This window comes from Bidens hawaiensis, unplaced genomic scaffold, assembly GCF_021521415.1.
Source record: "Bidens hawaiensis isolate Kalapana, Puna unplaced genomic scaffold, B.hawaiensis_p1.1 tig00027827_1, whole genome shotgun sequence".
Classification (NCBI taxonomy): Eukaryota; Viridiplantae; Streptophyta; class Magnoliopsida; order Asterales; family Asteraceae; genus Bidens; species Bidens hawaiensis.
This window is the reverse complement of record NW_027494518.1, coordinates 136387-160929: the sequence shown is the minus strand read 5'-3', so window position 1 is coordinate 160929 and position 24543 is coordinate 136387. Positions and strand designations below refer to the sequence as shown.

The 24543-nt window shown below is 35.0% G+C and overlaps 3 protein-coding genes across 3 annotated transcripts; 1 reads left to right on the top strand and 2 right to left on the bottom strand.

The window, feature by feature from the left end:
* The first annotated feature begins 6279 nt into the window (after window positions 1-6279).
* On the top strand, window positions 6280-8064 carry LOC143575998 (uncharacterized). The gene is made up of 2 exons (XM_077060216.1): window positions 6280-6787; window positions 7373-8064. The coding sequence occupies exons 1-2, from the start codon at window positions 6280-6282 to the stop codon at window positions 8062-8064; spliced, it is 1200 nt and encodes a 399-aa protein (XP_076916331.1).
* Window positions 8065-19360: 11296 nt separating this feature from the next.
* LOC143575997 (RAF-like serine/threonine-protein kinase PRAF) lies at window positions 19361-19873 on the bottom strand. Its single transcript, XM_077060215.1, has one exon. It carries the CDS (start codon window positions 19871-19873, stop codon window positions 19361-19363), a length of 513 nt encoding a protein of 170 aa, XP_076916330.1.
* A 2854-nt stretch (window positions 19874-22727) lies between these two features.
* LOC143575996 (threonine synthase, chloroplastic-like) lies at window positions 22728-24543 on the bottom strand. The gene has a single exon (XM_077060214.1). The coding sequence runs from the start codon at window positions 24541-24543 to the stop codon at window positions 22996-22998; it is 1548 nt and encodes a 515-aa protein (XP_076916329.1). The 3' UTR covers window positions 22728-22995.

Genomic DNA, 24543 nt, shown 5'->3' with positions numbered 1-24543 from the left:
CTAATCAATTCTCTTGGTACTCCAAAATTAGTGAACAACTTTGTAAAAATTTAATTACTTCATTAGTTGGAAACACTTGTGCTTCTACCCATTTGGATATATAATCTACTGCTACTATAATATGTTTGTTTCCATGTGACATGGAAACGGTCCATGAAATCCAATCCTCACACATCAAAGATTTCACAAATTTGGATCCTTGTCTCTGGCATTTCATTCCTTCTTGAAATGTTGCCACTTTTTTGACATGTGTCACATCTTTTTACGAATTCGTCTACATCTTTGAACAACGTGGGCTAGTATAGAATCCGCTATCCAACACTTCTCTAGCGGTATTATGTGCAGCATTACACGTTTGTTCTTCTCATTGAACGCGAAGTGAAAATACAACTCGAGAGTGATATTAATCGATGCTAAGTGTTACAACAAGAATAGTTGCAGTGAGTTGTGTGTGTTCTAAGTTGATAGTATCGTCTCTTAAAACCTAAAAAAATGACAATACATCTTCTGCATGTTCTCCTCAACTTCATTTCCGCATCTTTAGGTCTCACTCAGTTGTAACGAATTACCTGTAAAGAATACTACAACCTGTCAAAAAGAATAGTGCAGGAGGAGATTAATGACACTGTATATTGATGAAAATATGAATTGAAAAAGAAACTGTATATTGCTGAAAATATGAATTGAAAAAGAAACTGTATAAGTGAAACTGTATAAATTTATAAGATGTTTTAATTGAAATCATAATCTTATGAATTAAACAAGGGCAAGGCTAAACGTACCCCCTCACTTGTTAACCATGCACCCCCCCTGAACTTTCATTTCCCTTTAACATTTGTAATTGACATTATAATCCCTCTTATTTTATTTATAATACTCTTAAAATATCAAATAAAAAACTATTAAGTTTTTATTTTTGTTTTACAATTTTTTTATATGTTTTTGTTATTGATTTTATTATTTTATTTCATTAAGATCGTATTAAAATTTTGTTTATTTTTTACATGTATTAAAAAGTTTTGTATGTTGTCTCTAGCTAGTTTTTTTATATAAAATGTATTCAAAATAATTTGATTTTTTTTGTTAGGTTTAGATACATGAGTTAATGTTACTTGAGAAAAGAGCCAAATTTGTTTATCAATTAAGTTATATGTTATTTAATCTTTTTATTTATAAAAACTAATATGGTATTTTATAAAAGAATGTAAACTCTCTTAATTTAAAAAGAACACTCTTCAAAAAGATTAAAAGAAGTATAGAAAAAAACACTTTTTAAAATAAGAAAACAATCTTTATTAGATAAGAAAAAAAAAACGTTTTTCTAAGTAAGAAAAACTATGTTTTTATTAAAGGCTTTTAAATATACATAAAAAGATAAATAAAAAAAATTGTTAAATAAAAAAAGAATAAAAATGCTTTTATAAAAATAATAATGATAATAAAAGATAACAAAATGACAAAAAAACAACAAAAAGATCTAAATCGTATTAATGTAAAACCTAAGGAATGAGGTATGTTTAGTAAAAATGGATGTGGTGGGGTACGTTTAGCAGCAGCCATTAAACAATCTTCAATTAATGGGTAACAAACATTTATAATTCTAGATTAAGATATTTACAATCTTCCATTAATTTCTATATTAAGGTTTTGACCTTTGAAATTTACAAATATCTAAATTAAGCTATTTTCACTTGCCAAATTCCATCGAGTGGCATGATATGAGTGAAGTTATTGAATTATAATTTTTTGACTTGTGTTGTTGTCGAAGACTTGAAGTCCCCATGCTTACTATTCCTTCTTTTAATTGTTTTTTTTCAATTATACAAGAATATTCAAATCGTAGAGACCGAGTTGCATGAAATTCTTTTGGGTTATTGAAACTTTTCTGTATATTATTATCTTTTGGGTTTTCATGAAATTCATATTATATTTTATATACTATTTTTTGTGTTCTGGAAACTAAAAATAAAAAATAGAATAGAATCAAATGGTGCGGTCACAAAAAAAGCATCATTTGGGCGCAGGAGGTTCATATTTAGAGGTTCAAAATAAGCAGCAGTTCATATTTGGATGAAATAGAAGGTGCGGTCCTCTATTGAATAGGCAGAAGATGCGGTTCCATTTTAACAAATGGTGCGATGGTATAAGGTGCGGTCGTTGACCCGCACCTTGTGGGAAAATTGACCGCATCTTTAAGCCACATTTGTACTAGTGTTGAATAACATGAAAAATGACAGGTAGAGACCGAGTTGAATAACATGAACAATGTAAAGCACCTTGGTTTAGAATGGCATGTCTTGAATTCAAGTCTAGTCTTGCACGTAAGATGGATTAAAAATTAAAAGAAATTTACTATAAAAAATTAAAAGAAATTCACCTTTAAAAAACACATGAAAAACAATCCAATGACACTCTTTTTAACGATCAACGTCGTCTAAAAGAATCACTTCAATCTCACCAATAAATCCTACAACATTCAAAATCTTCTTCAGTCTGCTTAGAACTTGTAGCATGAATCAAATTCTGTATGTTATTGTAAAAAATGGTAATCCGATCTTTAACCTTTTACTACTTCACAAAATACAAGATTACAGCGGAAGACTTTAACAGAAACTTTACATCTATCACCAACACAGTGATATTAATCTCTCAACTTTCAATCTAACAGACTAAAGATTCAATCAAGATAATGAATTCTAACCCTAGATTACAAGACTTATCAGCGATAAACTAGAACACTTTCTCTCTCTTTGGTGAATGAATCATTTATTGTCACACCCCGACCAAAGGCGGCGGAACATGTCGGGGTGCAACAGATTGCCCAAATACACCAGGCACTATTAAAGTGACAATATTTAATCAACTCATTTATTTCATAAATCAATAAACAACACATCTTGTTCATACAAACAAATTGAATACAAGTAAACAAATATATTGTTTATTTTACTAATATTCTAATAGTCTTGATAACGTTTCTCGTCAAGTCCTCGAGTCAACAAAAGTCAAACCTGTAACATTGCATAAAATAAAGTTTGTCAGCACAAAGGTTGGTGAGCAACTTCATAGTTTTTGAACAAGTATGTATATAATAAGAAAAAGCCACAACTTGTATACGAAACAATAAATAATAGCAATAATTTGGATAAATTGATAAAATCGCTAATAGAATTACGTTAGCGACACCTAGCTATAAGGGGATGCCAAATAGTCTAGGATTTTATAGTTATCGTTAATTGCATTACGTTAACGACACCTTGCTATAAGGGGATGCCATATAGTCTAGGATTTTATAGTTCCACCAACCAAAAGCGATAAAGACATAGGCTTATAATCATAGAACACCAAATCGAGCCTTTATTTAAGTAAAGTATACAAATAAGTTTGTGGTTTAAAACTCAAGTATATAAAACATTTAGTTTGAATAAGTATGCTATATCACCCCCAAAACGAAAGATGGAAAACGGGGTATGAAAAGTACTCACGTTCAAGTAATAAACTTGATCGGTAAAATGACGAGTAACCGGAAGGATGGGGTTGATCGAGCAAGGTCTAGGTGAAAGGAAAACTTGAATATGCAAGGTTGTCTAAGAAATCTTTAAATAAAATAAATGAAAATAAATGCAAACAATTTAAAGTTTAAGGTTTAAAAATGTAAATATTTAAGAACTTATAATAATAACCCTTTAAAAATGTAAGTTTGCTCGAAATCGAGTTAAAGTATCTAACCTCAATATTTACTCAACATGTGTTAAGTAATAAGGTGGGTAAAATGCAAGAATGTAAGTCCCTTTTGAATAAAGATACTAAAACGGGTTGTAGCGAGTGTTTCGGGTTGTTGGTTCGGGTCTTGATAATTGGTCAAAACCCAAAGTCAACTTTCCAAAATAATGAATGTTATGAGATAACTCAATAAAACTTAATAAGACTTAACCAAGTATGTAGATCTATTGTTTTAGAAATAATAACGTACGTTAAGCGAGTGTTCAGTTTTGTCGGTCCAAACTTTGTTATGAGATCAAGTTGGATCCAACATTTCCAAGTACTTAAGAAAATAATTAAATTCAGTTTGTAAACTATTTTTGAAGAAATATGCAAGTCTTGATAGCTAAAAACACACTTGTGTGTCTTAAGCGAGTGAAAATCGGTTTAGTTCGGTTTGGTTCGGTTTCCATCTCACAATAAGTTCATAGATGGTTTCCACATGTCCAATATCAAAGAACTTGTATAATAATTTATAAATGATTAAACTTAAGTTTTATAACCCAAAAGTTAACAATAAAGTCTTTTAAACGAAAGTTCGGTTTAGTTCGGTTTCCATCTCACAATAAGTTCATAGATGGTTTCCACATGTCCAAATATCCAAGAACTTGTATAATAGTGTACAAATGAAAATACTTAAGTTTTATACAACCAAAAAGTTAACAATAAAGTCTTTAAACAAAAGTTCGGTTTACGGTTCGGATCTAGTTTCGGGTAAGACCGAGTTTAGAATCTACTAACCCATAACCATGGAACTCATAAAAACATGGTTTTATAAACTGAGATCTAACATTAAACATGTTTAAACAAGTATTTAACAAAAACTAGTAAGCAAAGTTCGGTTTACGGTTTAGAGTTATTTACGGTTAAACCGAAGCATAAACCCTCAAACCCATAACCATGGAATTTGTAAATAAACTAAAATGAGCAGAAGTTAAGCATGGTTAGTAAGCAATAATAAAGTTAGATTGTTAGGCGCGGAAAATATATAACAAGGACCATGTAAGTCCTCCATGAAGCCTTGCCTTACAAGGTCCGAAACCTCACCGATCGGAACCGAAGAAGTAACTACCAAAGGTAACAAGGGGTGTATATTATATATGTGTTGTACAACCATAAACAAGTGTTAATAAGACAACATAAGTTAATGAGAATGAAAGATTAAACTCAGTTTGACTTTTGGAAGTCAAACATTCAAGAACACTAAGAAAATAACATTAAGATCTTTGTATTTGGGAGAGATTTTGGATTTGTAGCAGGGGAAAATTAAGGGAAATGGTGGTGTATATATAGGGTAATGTTGGTGGTCAAATATGGGTGTGAAACACAAGAGTTTGCATGAAAAATGGATCAAAACAAGACACAAACAAACAAAATCCGTAGTTGCAGACCAGATGGTCATCGCGCCACGCGATGGGGCTTGGCCACCCCATCACGCCACGCTATGGGCTGGTCACCAGATTTTCCAAACTTTCAAAAATGGCAGATTTGGTCCCCGAAGTTCGTTTTAAGTGATTTTTACACGATTTAAGGACCGAAAAGGATGTTTTCAAGACCCAACAAGTGTAAAATAATATTGTAACATAAAATCCAACATTTTTAATATATCTAGGGTTTCGGTTTATAAAACGGGTCAGTTTACATAATAAACAAATACGAAACGAAAATAAGATTGTCCCGAAATTGACGAATGTCACATTTATTGTTGTGTGTTGTTATAACAACCAGTTTATATAGACTCTGACTTAACAAAATCAACGGCCCAATGACACGTGAGGCTTGAGTTTGCTAAATAGTCATTATGACTCCTGTCCAGACAAGCCCAACAACAACAGCCTTCAAGCCCAATAACTCAAGATAACAGCCTTCAAGCCCAATAACTCCAAATGTGTCCTATATCCAGCCACAAGCACAAAAAACAAATAACAAAAAATTAGAAATATTAAACATGTTACAAAATAGCATATTGAATTGAAACAAAAAGAAATTACCACTGAAGCATAATCTCCAAGTCGTTATTTCAACCCACCCCCCATCCAATCAATAGCCAAACATGTGATGCATTTGTTGCACTTTACACATCTCATGATGTTGCTTTATAAACAATCCTTTGTAAACACATCAGCCTTTTGAAATTTCGACTGTATGTTCACAGTTTTAATATATCCTTTTGTAATCACGTCTCTTAAAAAGAAAAGATCCAATTCAAAATGTTTGGTTCCATCATGAAACACAAGATTAGCTTCAATAGATATAGCAGTTTTACTATCACAATATAAACTAACTATTTTCTATCAATCATCAAATATTATTTCCTTTTGTAAGCCTCAGTATACCGCCCATTCTTTGCCTTGGAATTAGTTTTTTCCTTTGATAGCTTTTTGTACTTTCTATTTATTTCATCTTTGTATCATTGTCTTATGGAATGAAAATCAATGAAAACCTTTGCACCATCAAAGTTTAGATGGTATCAAAGCAGCGATCACTCACAATAAAATCATAATCTCATAGTCGACCATGGTAGGAAGAAAGGAAGATGCAACACCTATGTCATTCATGTCCGGCAGAAAGAACAACGATGCTGATTGGGTGGTGGATTTCGGTTCTACCAAACACATTACCCATAACAGCGACATCCTTAAAAACATATTCCAAAACCGTTTCGAAGCCCCTGTTGTCATCCCTAACGGGGACGTCATACCTGTTAAAGGAAGGGGTGAATGCACCTTAATAGGAGGGGCAAAGATTAAAAATGTGTTACATATACCAAAGTTGACTTGCAATCTCTTATCAGTTAGCCGGTTGACCAATGATTTACAGTCGGCTATAACGTTTTTTCCTGATTTTTGTGTAATGCAAAAGCTAAACACGAGAAACTTGATTGGCACGGGTGAGTGTAGAAGAGGTTTGTACCGGATGCGGTTAATTGACAACAAAAGAAAGGCCATGATGACATCCGGAGATACATGGCACAAAAGGTTGGGACATGCTTCCGTTGACAAGCTAACTCATATTGACTTCCCTGGTAAATCTTCTTTCAATAAATTGTGTGATTCTTGTTCAAAAGCAAAATACACTCGCCTTCCTTTTCAAGACAGTAATACTAAAACAGAAGAGTGTTTTGAATTGTTACATTGTGATATTTGGGGAAAATATCGCACACCCTCATTTACGGGTGCGAGTTATTTTTTGACAATAGTCGATGATTTTCGTAGGGGCGGTTGGGTTTTCTTACTAAAACATAAGCATGAAGCAATCCAATGCCTAATCTCCTTTTGCAAGTTGATAAACACACAATTTGGAAAATTAGTGAAATGCATTAGATGTGACAATGGTGGTGAATTCACATCTAATGATATGCTCAAATTTTACAATGAACAAGGAATGATACTTGAAACAACTTGTCCTCATACTCCACAACAAAACGGGTTTGTTGTGGAGTATACACCTGGAACGAAGGGGTAAAAATTTATGACATTGATGGCAAAAAAATAGTAACTTCTCGAGATGTCAAATTTCATGAAGACCATTTCCCCTTTAGAAAAATAGTAGTCAACCCAGAGGAACTAAATCAAATGGAAACACCTTTTTGGCATTACATTTGATGAAGAGCAGAGACCAAATAAAACTACTAAAACTCCAATTGTGGATGAAGAAATAACCGAAATACAAGACCCAAGTGAAAACATCAATGTTGGTGAAACACCTTCTAACAAAAGCCCAAGTGTGGAGGTGGCAAGCCCACTGACACAACACATGAATGAAAACGAGATTGAAACATCTCACCGATTTCTGCCAAATCAAGACAATCATGATGTATTTCCCCAAGTTGAAGTTGCTGAGCATGTCCGAGCGAAAAGAAACAAAAGTCAACCAAAGTACTTAGATGATTTTATTGTTAAGCTTACCCCACCGGTCGACCATGCATGCACTTCACCAAATTCCTCAACTGTACACCCTTTAACTAACTTTGTCTCTTATACAAAATTTTCTAAATCACACAAAGCTTTCTTAGCGGCCATTGATTCCAATGATGAGCCCAAGCATTTTCACCAAGCAATTAAAGATGTGAAGTGGAAAGAAGCCATGAAAAAGGAAATTCGTGCCCTCGAAGAAAATGGCACATGGACCCTCCAAGAACTACCTGAAGGAAAACATGTCATTGACTCCAAATGGGTCTATAAAGTAAAGTACAAACCAAATGGTGAAGTTGAAAGATACAAGGCGCGTCTAGTGGCAAAGGGTTTCCAAAAATGGAAGGTGTTGATTACCATGACACTTTTGCCCCTGTGGCAAAGCTAGTAACTGTTAGAACCCTTTTGGCAATGGCAGTGAAAAGAGACTGGGTCATTCACCAACTCGATGTGAATAATGCATTTTTGCACGGAGATTTAAACGAAGAAGTGTATATGAAGATCCCACAAGGTTTTGCTAAAGAGAAAGAAACAAGAGTTTGCAGGTTAAAGAAATCTCTTTATGGTTTAAAGCAAGCGTCAAGGAATTGGTACCAAAAATTCACCAATGTCTTGCTTGACCTCGGCTTCAAACAATTTAAGGCCGATCATTCACTCTTTACACAACGAGAAGGAAAAGATTTTGTGGCTGCCCTTATATACGTGGACGATGTCATAGTGGTTGGAAACAATCCTGTCAAGATTCAAAGCCTAAAGAGTGGTCTTGACAAGCATTTTAGCATAAAAGACCTTGGAAACTTAAAGTATTTCCTTGGCATTGAAGCTGCGCGTACTCGTGAAGGTTTGGTACTAAGTCAAAGAAAATACACTTTGGATATTCTCGACGACTGCGGGTTACAAGGATGTAGACCGAGTTCATTCCCTATTGAACAAAATCACAAATTAGATAAAAGTGAAGATGCGCCAAAGGAAGATGCTAACCGTTATCGTCGCATAATAGGCAGAATGCTTTACTTGCAAGCCACTCGGCCTGACATAGCTTACGCTGTGAACATTTTAAGCCAATTCGTTGCTGACCCAAGAGAGACCCACATGGATGCTGTACATCGCATTTTACGATACTGTCACACCCTCAAAATCCACTAACGGAGTTTTTCCGTCAGAGGGTGTGAACTAACAGGATCGGAATCATTAGTTATAATCAAACCATAAAACAAGGTTTCAAAACCATGAAAACGTTTACGAGTAATTAAATGCGGAAGCGTAAAAACCATAGAAACCAATGTTGCGTCACGCATGACGACTTAAAACCCAATGATAACAGTTTAAAATAAGTTTGCATTATTAAAAGTGTTTCAAGCAATGCATGATCCTAAACCGCGCGCCGTCTCGGCTACCTGAGAATAACATACTAAAAGTGTCAACACAAGGTTGGTGAGTTCACAGTTTATATAAAAATAAAGCGTTTAGCGTTTGCGTTAAGCGTTTTGCGTTACAGCTTTTTGCGTTACAGCGTTTTGCGTTACCAGATAGTGTTATGTCAATTATATATCTATAGGTAGCTAGCCTATAAAACAAGTATCACTACACCGAAGCTGACTGTTTATCATTTGCCTTGCCACCAGGTCTATCCCGACCATGGTATGTGTTTAGCCAAGATTACACTCACTCGACCTCCAGTCGAGTTTAGCGTTGGGTGGGGTTTGTCAAACCCAGTAGTACTACTCAACAATGACTCGCTATTATCCAATATTAAACGGTTCGATGTGAATGAAGGACTTTAGTTATTGCGTTTTCCACTTAGTCTTTACAAGTGATATATAATCTATATTAACAAAATCTTAAATGTGTTTTCGGAGTATGTTATCTCCCCCAATTGAAAAGCGTTTGAAAACAGTTTAAAAAGGGGAAAGTGAAACTCACTGTTTGCGAAGTATTCCCAAAATAATTCACCAAGCTGCGCGTCACAGAAAAACTCTCTCTAGCGTTCTAAAACAACAAAGAGATTTTTCTAAGTGTCGGAAATTTAGCGAGTCTCTAGACCGGCACATAATACCTATGCACACAACATGTTTCGTGTTTACTCTTGTGAATCGTGTGTGACTTGAACAAGTGTATTTGTGATACGTTACATGTGTGAGCAATTATTTACATGTCATGTATTTATAATGTACATCACTAGCAATTACTCCCCGTAAGGGCAATTTGGTCAACACATAACAATTAACTAGCCATTATTCCCCATGAGGGCAATTTGGTCAAATCATAACAATTATATAGCAAGTATCATGTTTCATGCATTTTCACAAAACTCAGCAGCTAGTTTCACCGAGACAGAAATTCTACTTGAAAGATTGTACTATTACACCGATCATAGCATCTCAATTAATTCATCAAAAATCATCACAAAAGCATACATGTATTAGGTTTCCAGAACATGTTTTATTTTATTTTTATTCCACATAGGTTTCTCACAATCATCAAATCATTACAGCAAACTCATAACAGTCAAATTCATGCACAACAGAATTTTATTTGCAATTCCTGTTAAACGAAAAATCCAATAAATGCAAGACCACTTGGGTTAGGTTCCTAACTCAACAAGTCAACTTCCAGAAGTGGAACCAACCCATTTGGCTTTGTAGTTCATGAGATATAATATTTACAAAACAACCTAACAGCAGGTCTAACAGCTCAGCTTTGCACAACGTTTTTGTAAAATCATAAAAGTTAACTTTTCCACGTCCAAAAATTGCAAATTTATATTCTTTAGAAACTAGACTCAACCTAGTTTACTGTAGTATCAATAATCTAAACCAATTTTCACATTTACACTTCGTTACAGTCAATTAAACATCAATAACACAATCTGTCCAGAAACTGTTTGCATCCAAACTCAACATATTAACTATCTATGGACCATCATGCATTCATATAACACTCTAGACTCCATAATCACTATCCATGCACATCAATTACACATTACATACATGATTAGGGTTTTTGTTTGAACTCAAATCAAAGACATAACAATTAACATGTAACAATATTCATTCTAGTTATCAAATCAACAACAATCATATTAGTTACATACACACATGAAATCGGCCATCTAGGGTTTTCAATTAACCCATTAAACATCAAAATCAAGTATAAAGGATGCATAGGATAGTCGTTTATTACCTTCCTAGCACCTTAATCTTCGATCAAAAGTTGAAATTGATGGTTGTATGTGTGTGTATAGGTGACGGCAGCCAAGGAGCCAAGGGGAAGGCCGATCGGGATTTAGGGAGAAGAGAAAATAATAGTTAGGGTTTATTATTATTAGTATTTATAATAATACTATGTTACACTTTGGCCCCTCCACTTCTAAGTATTACTTAACTAGCTTAAACTAACTTGTTTACATCTTGAGTTAACGTTTATAACCATGTTATCACATAACACATAAGTCTAACACATAATTATCACATAATTACTGTTTTGACGTTTTTCGTTTATTCACCAATCGTTTGCGTCAACTCGTTTGCGTTTCGGTGCAATTCCCGAAAGACTACACATGTAGTAAGTGTTAAGCGTCATTTAAACCCTAGTTTAAATGTAATGAGGTGTGCGTTATAGATTCAGTGATCTTAAGTTTGAATTGACGGAGTTGAGTTAACGGAGTTAACCTGAAATTGACGATTGTCACAGATACCTCAAAGCCACACCAGGACAAGGTGTCCTTTTCCCACGAGAGGGAGGATGCAATCTTACTGCTTATTGTGATTCGGATTGGCTCGGATGTCCCTACACCAGCAAATCTCGCACAGGTTACTTACTTCTCTTGGTGGGAGCGCCAATATCTTGGAAGACAAAGAAACAATCGGTAGTTTCTCGTTCATACCAGCAGAAGCCGAGTACCGTTCAATGGCTTCGACAGTAAATGAGGTTCTGTGGGTTAGATGGCTCTTAAAATATTTGGACATTTTTTTTGATGGTCTACTTTGTTGTCTTTGTGACAACCAGGCAACTCGTAATATCGCCAACAACCTAGTTTTTCATGAAAGAACAAAACATGTTGAAATGGATTTTTATTTCGTTCGCGACGAGTAGACTCTAAAGAAATTCAGCCAATGTGTATCGACACTAAAATGCAGATCGCGGACCTTCTAACTAAAGGCTTAGGGGCCAACAGCTTCGATTTCTACTTGACAAGTTGGGTGTTAGAGATCTACACACTCCAACTTGAGGGGGAATATATTGAAATAAAACATTCTATAAATCATCAAATATTATTTCATTTGTAAGCCTTAGTATACTGCCCATTCGTTGCCTTGGAATTAGTTTTTTCTTTTGATAGCTTTTTGTACTTTCTATTTATTTCATCTCTGTATCATTGTCTTATGGAATGAAAATCAATGAAAACCTTTGCACCATCAAAGTTTAGACTAACTGGAAAACATATTTTAATATTTAATTCAATCAACAAATTGATAATCCAAATAACTTCACAAGTTACATAACACATAGCCCTGTATTCTGCTTCAGCAGATGATCTAGACACAGTAGACTATTTCTTACTTTTCCAAGAAATCAATGAGTTTCCAAGAAACACACAATATCCAGTTATAGATTTACCGGTTTCTAAACATTTAGCTCAGTCAGAATCAGAACATACCTTTAATCCCAATTCACTACTCTTGCTAAATAAGATTCCTTTTCCAGAAAAACCTTTCAAATATCTAAGCAACCTCATAGCAATTTGTTAGTGTGAATTAAAAGGACAATGCATATATTGACTTATGCACAGTATATGCAATATCAGGTCTAGTATGTGACAAATAAAATCAGTTTACCAACAAGTTTTTGATAACCACCAATATTTCTTAAAACAAAATCATTTTGTTTATTTTTTTACTTTGAAACAAAACATTTAACAAATGTCTATGCTTCCTTTCAATAATTCCATTTTGTTGAGGAGTATAAGCACATGTAGTCTGGTGAATAATACATTTATTAACACAAAAATCATTCATTTGGTTATTGAAAAATTCAGTCCCATTATCACTTCTAAAAAGTTTTACAACTTTATTGAATTGAGTTTTAGGCATGTACACAAAAGTTTTGACATGATAGAAAATTTCAGTTTTATGTTTCATTGAAAACACCCATACTACCCTTGAGTAAAATAGGGGAGTGATTACTCACCTGATGAGATGAACAAAAGATCAATGGAGTAATCATCAACTATAGTGAGAAAAAATCTAAACCCTTCTCTGCTTTGGATTCTATAGGACCCCAAGCATCTAGATGAACTAATTCCCCTAACCATTTAGTCTGATGATAACTAAAGGAAAGGTTCCCTATGCTGTTTTGCTTTGTGACATACTTCAAAAAGAGTGTTATTGTCAATTTTAGTCAACTTCAAAGAATCTTTTAAGACATTCAGCATTCAACACTATATCTGAAGGATGTCCTAATCTAGCATGCCATAAATCAACATTACTGCTACTACTAAAACACACCTTATCAGGTAGTGAAGAATCACCACAAAAGTATAATCCATCAAGTTGACTACCAGTCACCAGTACTTTCTTGGTTACACAATCCTGAATATAACAATTGTTTTCATCAAATAACACGATCAATTTACTATCTTTTGCAAGTTTATGAACAGACATTAAATTCACATAATAATCTGGAACAACAAAAACATCATACAATGTTACACAATTACTCAATTTTATGTTACCAATCTTTGTTACAATAACACTGGTACCATTAGGGTGTATTACTCTTATATTGAGATCAGACACATCAACCTGATTTATCAAACTCTTATCAGTCATAACCATGTGTTGGTTTGCTCCTAAGTCAACAACTCATCCAAGGTTTGACTCATGATTGCTTTTAGTAGAAAAACAAAATACTGGTTTTTTTATAACTAAATGAATAAAACCATGGACTAGCAATACCGGACACATTACAGCTTTGTGTACTGACAGAAATGTTTTCATTCAAAAGACTTAACAACTTAGAGACTTGATCGGGTGTAAGCTCATTAACATAATAGCTACTTAAGGTACCTGAATTATTACTAACAGTGTTGTTACTAGAAACAACCTTTCTTCCTGTGTTATTTCTATGTTTCATCCATGCAGGATAACCAATAATTTCAAAACATTTATCCACATTATGACCCATTTTGTTACAGTGAGAACACTTAACAGCTTGATTAGGATTTCTTACAGTGTTCCTTTTATTGTCAAAAGCTTGATTTGACTTGGATACAAACCCAACACTTTGAGTTTGACCATTTAAAGAACCACTGTTAGAATTCCTATGAGATTCTTCTCTAGATACAATAGCAAAAGCATCCTTGACAGTAGGAAACTCTTCTGTTAACAGTAAACTTGTTCTAACAGCCTCATAACTACTGTCAAGGCTCATTAAGAATTGAATCAATTTTATCATATGATTAAAATCATTAAACTCTTTTGAAGCCTCACAATTGCACTGAGGCAATTGCAAAATTTGATCTAATTGTTTTCACATTATGTTTAATTTGTGATAATATTCTGACACATCAAGATTATTTTGAGTAAACATATTGATTTTTTTATACAAGTTAAAGACCACAGATCCATCAACTTTATCATATGTTTCTTTTGAATCATTCCAAACTTCATAGGCTAATCTAGAATAGACCTGCCCCAAATACAATTCCTCAGACACAAAACTTAACAACCATGTAAGCACAACTGAATTACACCTATCCCACTGTTTTGCATGTATCTCATCCGTGGTAGACCTAAGACAAGTACCATCTATAAATCCAATTTTATTTTTTACTTGTAATGCCAGGTTCATGGCATTAGTCCAAACTTTATAGTTTTCAATCCCTTTCAGTTTTATGCTAACAACAGTAAGACTACTAGAATCACTAGCATGCAAATACAGCGGATCACTAGCTTCTAGTTTACTAATCAAAGTATTATCATTATTATAAGTATCACCCATAATAACAAACAAATAGAAATCAACTTATCACAAGATATACACAGCTGAAATAGCACACAAACTTAGAATGCCTAATGCAGCATAACAACCAGGCCTTCAATCCTCTGGTATCAATACTAAAGATGCCTATAAATGCAAATAGAAAGAAAGAATTAGAAAGATCTGACCCGAGAGCGCCCAAGTTAAGGTACCTCCAAGCGTCAAGACTGTAACCTTCACTTAGGGTTATAGATCTTTGACAAAATACAGATCCAAGGACCACAAGTACCAGATGAATCAGAACACCACGATCTTAAGATGTAACAATACCCAACTATAGGGTTTCAATCTGACTATCACCGTAGAATCTCCAAGAAATCAAGAGCAATCAAGGCTCTGATACCATGTAAAAAATGGTAATCCAATCTTTAACCTTTTACTACTTCACAAAATACAAGATTACAGTGGAAGACTTTAACAGAAACTTTACATCTATCACCAACACAGTGATATTAATTTCTCAACTCTCAATCCAACAGACTAAAGATTCAATCAAGATAATGAATCTAACCTAGATTACAAGACTTATCAGAGATTACAGACTAGAACACTTTCTCTCTCTTTGGTAATTGGATCGTTTATTGTTATGTGTTGATATAATAAACAACCAATTTATATAGACTCTGACTTAACAAACTCAACGGCCCAATGACATGTGAGGCTCGATTTTGTTAAAGAGCCGCTATGACTCCAGTCTAGACAAACCCAACAGCAACAACCTTCAAGCCCAATAACTCCAGATAACAGCCTTCAAGCCCAATAACTCCATATGTGTCCAATATCCAGCCACAAGCACAAAAAACAAATAACAAACAATTAGAAATATTAAAAATGTTACAAAATAGCATATTGAATTGAAACAAAAAGAAATTACCACTGAAGCGTAATCTCCAAGTCGTTATTTCAACAGTTATTGTTATTACTTATTATTTATCTACCAACTAACTGTTTCTTGTTCAACCCTTGGACGTTACAATCATGATATAACAAACTTTTAGCACTTGGATCCTGACTAAATCGAGACCGCCTTCTCGAACACGGCAACAGTTTCGATACCGAAGAGTACTCAACAAGAGATCCAACTAATGGAACAGAAGATACTGTCTTCACCGAACTCACCGGACACAATACGTACAACTCTAATTTTGGCTTCAGGCGAAACACGCTCGTACTCTTCAATCACATCCGCAAGTTCCTTATCGGAAGAAACGGATACCAGCACGTCAAGATCTTCTGACGGTAACTTGCACTTCAAGGTAACTGAGAATCCACACGCTTTGTAGAATTTGACGATGAGTTCTAAGTATGAGACGGAGCTGTTAACGGAGAGGACTCTGGTATCTCTAGTCATTGCCCAACATAACTTAATTAATGTTTATTCCAAATCACTTAGTGTGTTTTGAGCATAAATTGTAATTGCGTGATCATATGGCAAATTTAATCATCTACACCTAGAAGTGGATTTAGCATATGTTGCTCAACTGTTGCTTCTACATGTTTGCGTTTAAATTTATTAAAATGTGTTTGACCACATTCCGTATTAGTTTATAAGGTTGTAACCTATGATGAAAGGTTTATAGATCATTCAAAACCAAAATCATGATTGGCCAATATGGTCAATCACTTAACTACATCACGTCTATTGTGGTTTAAATTGTTATTTTTCTACTTTTTTTTAATATTAAAATCACATTTCATGCTGTGAATTTCCGTCAAAATAAATCGTACGATGACTAGACCCGAACTCATCAATAATTGATGGTTATAACACGTTTACATGAAAATCCGCACAAATGCTCAACAACAAATACATCCGTAATCTTAGTTAGTTAGATTAGATGGTCAATAATATTAATCATAAAATATGTGTTCTAATATTCATATGAGATGTTTTCTAAGTTGTTGGATGCTAATTAATTGTTTAATTTATAGACATTATGAGACTTAGATACTTAGGTAGTGTTTAGTACGCATGAATAAGAGTTTGAATGAAATTGACCATTATGATGGACTGAAAAATATATTTGGTTGGTCAATGGAATAGAATCGTCCATTATCATGTCAATTTCATTCCCCCTAAAACACCTCATATTCATTACATCCACCATATTGTTTATTTTTTTTTCCATTCCATCCTTTTTTCGCACTATATCACCTCCACCACCCCCACACCACCACTACTCATTGTCCTCTTACCACCCACCATCACCCTGCCTCCACCGTCCGCCACCACCAACCACCTATTAGCGCCGCCCACCACTGCCACTACCAACCATCGCTCCCGGCCATCACTACCGCCCGCCACCCACCACTCACCACCACCACCCGCATCCGTCGTTTGCTACCATCACCACCCACCTTCACCGCCACCACCACCTACCAGCGCCGCCCACCACCCGCCACCACTAACCATCGCTCCCGGCCATCACTACGGCCTGAAACCGCCACCACCACCCACTAAGACCACCACCTGCCATCACCAACAATCGCTCCCGGCTCCCGCCCACCGACACCCAACACCACCATTACTGCTCGCCGCCCACCACCATCATCTCACTACCATTTTTATTTTATTCAGGCTTTTTCTAGTTTATCAAAAAATAAAAACTAATAAGTCATTTCATTCCCACATGGTAACTAAACATTTCAATTGAATGGTGAGGGTCCATTCCATTGCCTCGTTTATTCAATTCCCTCAGTCAATTTCTAAATTTACCCTTAAACGCATAACTAACATTAATAAACAATATTGATGGATCTAATTTACAAAGACATTATTGTCATTTGGTAAGTTAAAAAAATAATTATTCAATCTATCTTGAACTTTGATTTCTCTAACCATAACACTTTTAATGGGATTTTTGGTTTTACCTTTGTTACAACTTACTTTTTAATATCAAGTTTAATAAAGCTATATTGTTTGAATTTTAGCCTTTTTATTTGGATTGTTATATGTAATCTCTGTGAGCCACAAATTTATTTTCTAATAAGCTAAAAATTCACATATGCATTTTGATTAGATGGCTAGGACCTTTTCTGTTTGAAAATAATTTTGACTTTGACCATCTATTTCTTTAGCGGTCTCGCATCATTCATTTATATGGCTCAAAATCCTTATAAATTTTTCTTTTTCGTCTTTAATCATATATTTCTCTTGCCAATTGATACATCCAAATTTTGCTTCGATTTACTCTTTGTAGTTAATTTAGCTATTTTCACTTGTCAAAATCCATCTAGTGGCACAATATGGTAGTATCTTTAGGGGTGTTCACGGTCCGGTTTTCACGGTTTTAGGGTCAAACCGCAAACCAAACCGTTAGTAACGGTTTTTAGTTTTTGCAAACAATAACCAAACCGTAGAACATTTAAACCAAAACGAACCAAACCGTTACTAACGGTTTGGTTCCGGTTTGGTTTAACGGTTTGTACCTTTCGGGTTTCTTATACAAATGTTCGACATATGTAATGATATATTTATAGTATAGTTGTCAATAATTTGCAAATATCAAACATGTTTAAACACGATATGTTCACGGTCTAAGTTTAAACACAAGTTGTTCGAAACACACATCAAAATAATCATGTTAACAAACTTTAATATGCCAAAATACATCAAAAAGTTAACGGTTTGACTTAACACATTTTCTAATTCATTGCAAGTCTGCAGTTAACATATTTTATATACATTACTAGTTCTAATTTAACAAATGTATTCATATAATCTAAAATATTTTAAGAAATTAAACATAATTAAATTATAAAGTACGGTCCGGTTTTATACGGTTGGTTTTCGGTATAAACCGTAAACCAAACCGTTCGCCACGGTTTGAAATTTTTGAAACCGACCGACCGAAACGTAGAAAAAAAACAACCATGAAACCGAACCAATGACCGATTTGGGCGGTTTCACGGTTTTGAACCGAACCGTGAACACCCCCAAGTATCTTCTATTCTTCTGTCAGCGAGTTTAATTTTAACACTTTGATGGTGCTAAATTTGTAGATTCAAATTTAAGTAAATTTTTGGATTGTTTTCATTGAAACATACAAATCTAAAATTTTAGAAACATACTTTTAAGTTAAAATCAGTCATCTATGGTACCATATACGTTTTCAAAAGTACATATAAAATTGTCTTTATAATATAAAAAGTTTTTTAAATAAAGTGGTCCTAAATTTTTATTTATTTATTATTATTATTATTATTTATTTATTTATTTATTTATTTTGGTGTGTGGGGTGGGGTGGGGTGGGGTGGAGGCTTACTATTCCTTCTTTTAATTGTACTTTTTATAATTCAATCATAATATTCAAATTCTAGACCAATAGTAATATGAGACGGTGGCTCATTAGCAATTACAAAGCTTATAAACGCTTTGTTTTAGGAGTGAAAATCTTGAGTTCGAGTCAGATAAGAGCATTAAAAGAAATTCGTTGTTAAAAAAACATAAAAGAAAGTTTAGAGACACACGTCGAAACGATCTAAATCATTTAAAAGAATTAATTAAATCTCACTAATAAATCCTAACTCCACAATAAAATGATATGCAATCTTCACAATCTGATTAGAACTTGAATCTATCAATCAAATTCTCTATATAATTATTATTATTATTATTATTATTATTATTATTATTATTATTATCATCTACCACCTATCTGTAACCGTTTCTTGTTCACCCCTTCAACATTACAACCAAACCGCGAACACTCACGGCGCCATTGCCTTCCCGGACACGCAACCCGTTTCGAATCAGCCGAATACTCAACAAGCGATTCCACAGACGGAACAGGCGAAACCGACTTCACCGAACTCACCGGACACAAGACAACTCTAATCTTGGCATCAGGCGAAACACGCTCGTACTCTTCAATCACATCCGCAAGTTCCTCATCAGAAGACACAGACACCAGCACGTCAAGATCTTCAGACGGTAACTTGCACTTCACGGTAACTGAGAATCCACACGCTTCGTAGAATTTGATTATCAGTTCTGAGTATGAGATGGAACGGTTAACGGAGAGGACTCTGGTGTGGCCGCCGATGTAACGGAGTGTGGCGTCGGTGTGACGTGGCAGGATTTTGCCGTTGTAGCTGTATAGGAACTTGATGGTGGTTGTTGACGGTTTGTTAACGGAATCCGTTACTCGAGTCATGGTTAAGTCTTTGAGTGAGTTGTTGAGAGTTGAATACGGTAGATGAATTGTGGTGAATTTATAGGCGTAGGGTTTTTAGTGTTGGAATAGAATTGTTATATCATAACTTTAGTCCCTCATCTATGGTTAATATGTGGTTTTGGGCCGTAAGCTTTGTACATTAAAACTATTATAGATCGATTGTTTATTGTTAATTATTTTTTTTATTTATTACTAATAGCAGTCGTAATCGAATAACCAAATCACACCCGATTGAAGACGATTATGATTCGAGTTAGTTGTGCTCTTCTTTTGGATTGTTTTATCAAGCTATGTTGGTTTATTACTTGATTATTTGCTTATGAGCAAAGAATAAAATGTTGTTTTAATTTTAGCATTTTAGTTATTAATTTTTTTTTTGTTTTATAGGATACTTGAATCCCGATTAACCAAATCCGAAAAACCCGTGATAGATTCAGATTGGGTTTCGGGTCAAGATTTAAAACTTTGAAACCCAAAACCCAAAAAGCGAACACGAAGAGCACCCCTAAATCCAACCGTAAGTAAATTATAATTTGGTTTGTTTTATTTGAAAAAAAATAAAGTGAAATCTTAATCATGTTGGGTTTGTATTGCGATAATTAAGTAAATCTATTGACAAGTTTGTTTGTAAACTTAGGAAAGTAAAAGTTAGAATATCAAATTTCAAAAATTAACTATCGATTAATACTTTTGGGAGGTTTATTTTGATATTAATGAACACAACAATGCGACATAGTTTCAATCTTTCTAGTTGATACTTCAAATAAGGTGTAAATGAACTTAACTAGAATAAAAAAAATTGTACGTTCTTAGTGCATAGAATAGCGGTGTTACTAAATTGAGTTTCAAATAGTTAAATCGAGTCTTATACAAATTGAAATTATATTGTTTTTTAATAAAAATTGCACATATTTCTTCTTGTTATATTTATTATTATTATTATATTAAATTCGGGTGGATTCGAATTAGGATTTAGTTTAAAAATGTCTACCTTATTCAGAAAACCGTTGTAGAATGATAAAAGACTTTGAATAATTTATATGGTTATTATTGTCTTAGGTTTAGTAGTATCTATGCCAAACAACATGGCTAAACTTAAAACTCCAGGGATAAGAGTTGCATGTAATTTAACATCCCCGTTAATAGAACTAAATGATGGTTAAAAGTTGTAGATTGATAAATAGTTGAGGGTCTAGTTTATAGTTTACAAAAAAGACTCAATTCTCACACGCAAAATACGACTGAATACCACTTTTCACAATTTCCGGGAAATATACGAATTATTCGGATATTCATTTGTTTTTATACGCTCAAAAGACTTGTGAACAAAAATATGCGTTCCAAAAATAAAGAAACGGAATTATATTATGTTAAAATGGCATCAAATGTACCAAGCACCAAGTTCTTTTTATATTGTTTCGTCACGTTTTAATTTTTAAACAAGTGGCCATATTTTATTCACAAATGTAAATCATATATTTTTTATTCATCAAAGAGTAATGTTTAGATTAATATAGAAGTCAAACATACAATATGTATGCCGCTAGCTTTTTTCAATATTAATACTAGTTAGTATGAAAATGATACCCATAGATCATGTGGTTATAATATTATTATTCAGACTTGTTAGCAATACCCGACCCACCATATAGTTAGGGTTAGCCTCCACTATCCTCAACTTTTTGTCGAGAATATAAAAAAATTCTAGCATTTTTTTATATTTCACTACCCTTGAAAAAATATAATGTTATCCCTTCTTAATAGTCGATAAGGAGAAATATGCACCACTTGTGTTTTAATTTATATATTATTGTGTTTCTATTTTCATTTCGTTTAAATTGTATGATATATGACAACAAAAAATATTCTGAACGTTACCTTGAGATTTTGTTATAGATCCGTTATTGTTCATTAGACATGACTAAATAGCTCCATAATTTTAAGCATCAAGAAATAAAAAATATCAAATGCAAATAAAATAAACACGTGTTAGACTTGGTAATGTCATGTTATAATTTCGTTCTCATTTTAGTGTGAATCTAGAAAATCAAGTTCAACAATTAGGTAACACCATTCATTAATTTACAACGTTGCTATCCGTTATTGAATAAATGACTAGGACCTTTTCTTGTTAAATATCAATGTTTTTATAACAGGTTCGGACACCAAATTGATCGTCTTACTGGGTCAATGGTCGGACCGGTTGAACCGGTTAGACCAGATTTAACAATCGGATAACGTATTAGATAATATAGTATATAATAACCAAATAAAAACCAGACTGAAACCAAATCAAATGGAGGTCTTGGATAGCGGCTTACCTAAAATCAAGAAGGGCTTCGTTCTTGGTTAACGGATCCTTGACTGATGAATTTTTTATCAAAAGAGGAGTTAGGCAATGATACCCGTTATTTCTTTTTTTCAATCATCATCGAAATAGGTTTAAGTGCAATTCTGCAATAGCGCGAACAACATACACAAGGGTGTATATCATTTACAAGTACGGCGTGATCCAGGCTAATGTTCAAGCTCCAATGTTTAATATGATAAGAATTCCCATAGTACTGCCTCAGGTCTAAAACTAAAACTAAACTACAATAAAAGAAAACTGAATGGATGAGGGGCCGAACATAATATAAGCGAACATAAATTACTCTTATCGAATAAGAATCTAGGATACCGCCTTTTTTCCACTTTGGGTTTGTCCATCAGGGCAAATACGAACCTCACGAAACATTGAAAGCCAGTTTCAAGTTCTAAAACGAAACCAAACTGAGTACTTGAAACTGGCTTCCAATGTTTCGTGAGGTTCATGGCATAATCATACATTCAACACATAATACTACCAAAAACACCTTATTCTTATTCTTATAAACAAACAACAGATTATAACAAACACTCGCCCACAAGCAAATCCGCAACGATAAACAAATCCAAAAGGTTTTAAAAAACCATAAACAACTCAATGGTACCCAAACAAATGGAAACCAGAAGTTACAAAACATGTTCTTCCCAAGTCTTACCAAAACACATTACACCACTAACAACTCTAACACCACCACTAAATCTACAAATACCAAATGACATAATATCATAGAACCTTACTGCCTTGATTCTTTGCTCTCCAAATACTTTTTAAGCACATCCATAACCGACCCAAAATCCGCCTTCACATTAACCGGCGGGTTAGCCAACTTGCAAGCCATTTCCGGGATCGCTTTCGAGTGATAATCAATCTTCGACTGAGTAAACTTCAACCCGTGCGCAGTACTAACCACAACCGTCCTATCAGTCGGCTTGATCACACCGCTGTTTCTAAGCTTAACCAACGCGGTCAATGCCACGCCCGTATGCGGACAAATAAACATCCCGGTCGCATCCGCTTGCGCCATCGCGTCCATCAACTCCTCCTCGGTAGCCTCCTCCACAATCCCATCCGAATTCTTGAGCGCATACACCGCCCGATCTATAGAAACCGGGTCACCAATCTGTATAGCCGACGCAAAAGTCGTCTTCGCCTTAACCGGACTAAAATCCGACCATCCGGATTTAAAATGCAAGTAGAGCGGATTCGCATTCGCAGCCTGCGCACACACGAGCCTCGGAATCCTATCAACCAACCCCAACTCTTTACACATATGAAACCCTTTATAAAACGCGTAAATATTCCCCAAATTACCCCCGGGAACAATAACCCAATCCGGCACCTCCCAGTCAAACTGCTGCAAGATCTCGATCGCAGCAGTCTTTTGCCCCTCTAACCTCAAACTATTCAACGAATTCGCTAAATAAATCGGTAACTCAGACGTAACCTCCCTAACCAACTGCATACACCCATCGAAATCCGTATCAAGACTCAACACAAACGCCCCATTCGCAATCGGCTGAACCAACTGCGCCATGGAAATCTTGTTCGCAGGCAAGAAAACAATACTCGGAATACCTGCGGACGCGCAGTAGGCCGACAACGCGGCCGACGTGTCCCCGGTCGACGCGCAGCCCACCCCGACAACGGGCCGGTTCATTTTACGCAAACGATTAACCTGACTAACTAACACAGTCATACCCAAATCCTTAAAACTACCCGTGTGACTAATCCCGCAATGCTTAACCCACAAATCATTCATACCCAAATGCTGTTTCCCAAACCTTTCGGCCCAGAACATATTCGAATTACCTTCGAAAGCCGATACGATATCGTCGGAATCGATCTCGGGCAAGACCCATTCTTTTTTGGACCAGACACCCGACCCGTATGGCCAAGTGGTCTTGCCGATGCGTGAATCGAATAAAGACTTCCAGTAGGATCCGTCGAAGGCTTTTAACGCTTCGATGTCGTGTTGGACGTCGAGTAAGCCGCCGGAGCGTGAGCGGTAGACGATCTCGTCCAGGGAGTAGGACTCGGTGGAGGTGGGGTCGTTGAAGGGGACGTATTTGGCGGAGAAGGTGGAGTGTTGGTCGGAGGAGTGGCGGCGGTGGGCTTCTTGGCGGATGTTTTCGTCGGCGGGGCGGCGGTGCTTGGTGGGTTTGTCTGAGGAGGAGATGGTGGCTTTGATGGTGAAGGGTTTGATGGTGGTGGATCTACGGTTATTATTATTAGGGTGGTGTTGTGGGGTGAAGGAGAATAGGTGAGATCGGAGGAGAGCCAT